The sequence below is a fragment of the Microplitis demolitor genome, chromosome 9 (assembly GCF_026212275.2).
Source record: "Microplitis demolitor isolate Queensland-Clemson2020A chromosome 9, iyMicDemo2.1a, whole genome shotgun sequence".
Lineage (NCBI taxonomy): Eukaryota > Metazoa > Arthropoda > Insecta > Hymenoptera > Braconidae > Microplitis > Microplitis demolitor.
This window is the reverse complement of record NC_068553.1, coordinates 6629443-6631738: the sequence shown is the minus strand read 5'-3', so window position 1 is coordinate 6631738 and position 2296 is coordinate 6629443. Positions and strand designations below refer to the sequence as shown.

General features: G+C 40.6%; 1 protein-coding gene across 1 annotated transcript; it reads left to right on the top strand.

The window, feature by feature from the left end:
- Window positions 1-1037: 1037 nt before the first annotated feature.
- LOC103571394 (uncharacterized) lies at window positions 1038-1730 on the top strand. The gene is made up of 3 exons (XM_008549549.1): window positions 1038-1315; window positions 1388-1512; window positions 1558-1730. The coding sequence occupies exons 1-3, from the start codon at window positions 1038-1040 to the stop codon at window positions 1728-1730; spliced, it is 576 nt and encodes a 191-aa protein (XP_008547771.1).
- Window positions 1731-2296: the final 566 nt, after the last annotated feature.

Genomic DNA, 2296 nt, shown 5'->3' with positions numbered 1-2296 from the left:
AAACGCGATTGGTGTAAATAATAATTGATTTAATAATTAATTACGGGTACTAATTAGATGATAGTGCAATTTGAACGCGTTACCTGGCGCCCAACATTTAAATCTTTGAACAAGGTTGCCACATAGTAAGTGTACTCGGACTTCACTCCGGTAGATCCTCGGTGGTGAAAAACCCGTTACAATATATATACATATACATATATATATAAATATAAATATATATATATATATATATATATATATATATATATATATATATGTAGCGTTGCTACAATAATTACGGTCGATCGATTTCGGCAATTTACGCCGAACATCGATTTTTTACATATTCCGTCTCTACCTCATTCGCAGAGACATTAGACATTACAAGATACACCGCTGAACTGCGAATACACATTCAAGCATTTTCATTTTGTATACTTTTCTTTTATTGTGTTAATTATGTTGGATAAATAAAACAATTATTTATCATTATTAGTTGGCTTAAATAATTTATTGTATTATAATTGAATTTTACCCTTAACCGCTAAATTGGTGACCCCGACGTGTTCTCTTTTTAAGGGAAGCGTTGAACTCGTGCGTTACACAGTTTGTGAAAATCTCGCGAGTTCTCGTTTCCTTTTGCCGCGAATATTTTGTCGCGTTGCCGATTAACCGGTGAGACCATGATTTGTTCTTCACAGTTATTTTTGTGTGAATTTATTTTTGACTCAATTAGTGCAGTGATTTTTTATCATTGTGCAGTTTTATATCATTTTAATCACCACTAGTGTATTGCTGGGCATCTGATGGACGTTATGCCGCATCAGTCTTGATTCGAGGGACCTTAAATGCGAATCGAATAGTGACAAAAGTTTTCGCGAGCTGTGATGAAAAATTGCAATTAATTTTTCGGGCAGTGTCGCGTATAGTTTCCTTTCCGTTACCGGAAATACCATTGAGGATTAGGCCGATACATCACCGCACATTCCTGAGCCGTGCGTCATCCATAATCCTTCAATAGCACTGCACCGAATTAAAGATATTGTTGATGGGTGATGTCAGGCTCTGAAACCGACAGCGACAGGACAATAAAATCCGAGTCATCTGACGAAAACACATTCAAATCTAATTTATCGGGATCGTTGTCGTTTACGTCAGTTGAATTAAATATGGTCGTGAACATCAAAGCAACCCATTTCAGCTCGGAGAATCCGAAACTGTGGTTCGCGCAGGTTGAGGCGCAGTTTTTGACACATCAGGTAGCAACGGAGCGTGCCAAATTTGACTTGGTGATCCCATTGCTTGATACTCGCGTCGCCACAGAAGTCGAGCAGTTAATCCTTTAGCCTCCTGCGACAACTCCGTACAGCGATTTAAAAGCCGCTTTAATAAAATGTTTCACGAGGTCCGAAGAAGCATGGATCACTCAGCTCCTTGACAAAGAGAGACTTGGCGATCGGACACCATCGCAACATTTACGTCATCTGCGTACGCTAGTTCCCAGCATTGATGACGCTATAATTAAAGCACGTTAGTTTTCCCATATGCCAAATGAGATTCAACTATGTCTTGAAGCTATCAAAGACTCAACGCTTGATAAACTAGCCGAGTCTGCTGATCGTATGGTTGATCGTTTATCGCTCAAACCTCAAGTTGCCGCCGCCACGACAAATTCATCATCACAACCGCCGAGCACAGCGAAATTGCCGCACTGCGCAGAGAAATTGCGCAACTCACGAATCAAGTGAGAAACTTGAAAGTTAAACGCGGCAAATCCAGAAGTCGATCACGGTCACGTGTACCAAAGAAGTTTGATTTCTGTTGGCTCCACTTCAAGCATGGTAAAAATGCCCGATCATGCGCTCCCTGCTGTAAATGGCAGGGAAACTCAAGCGAGAATCAGTAGAGGCAGCCAATGATTCTCAATCGATTTCTCGCCTTCTGTTTATCCGAGATCGAACTACAGGAACGGAATATCTTGTCGACTCCAGCTCCGATTTGTCCGTCTTTCCACATGGCTGGCTGAAATAACTCAGTACACCCATAGGTTACCTATTGTATGCCACAAACGGCTCAATAATTCAAACCCATGGTTTAAAATCGATTACATTGAACCTTGGGCTTCACCGTGATTTCTCATGGAATTTCATCATTGCTGACGTCACTAAACCGATTATAGGTGCAGACTTCTTGAGTCACTCAAACGTTTCAACGATTTATTGACGAGGTCACTCGTGACCTTGATTTCGTCTTTTCATATGTTGACGATATCTTAATTGCATCCAACGACGAAAAGCAACACATGGAGCATCTG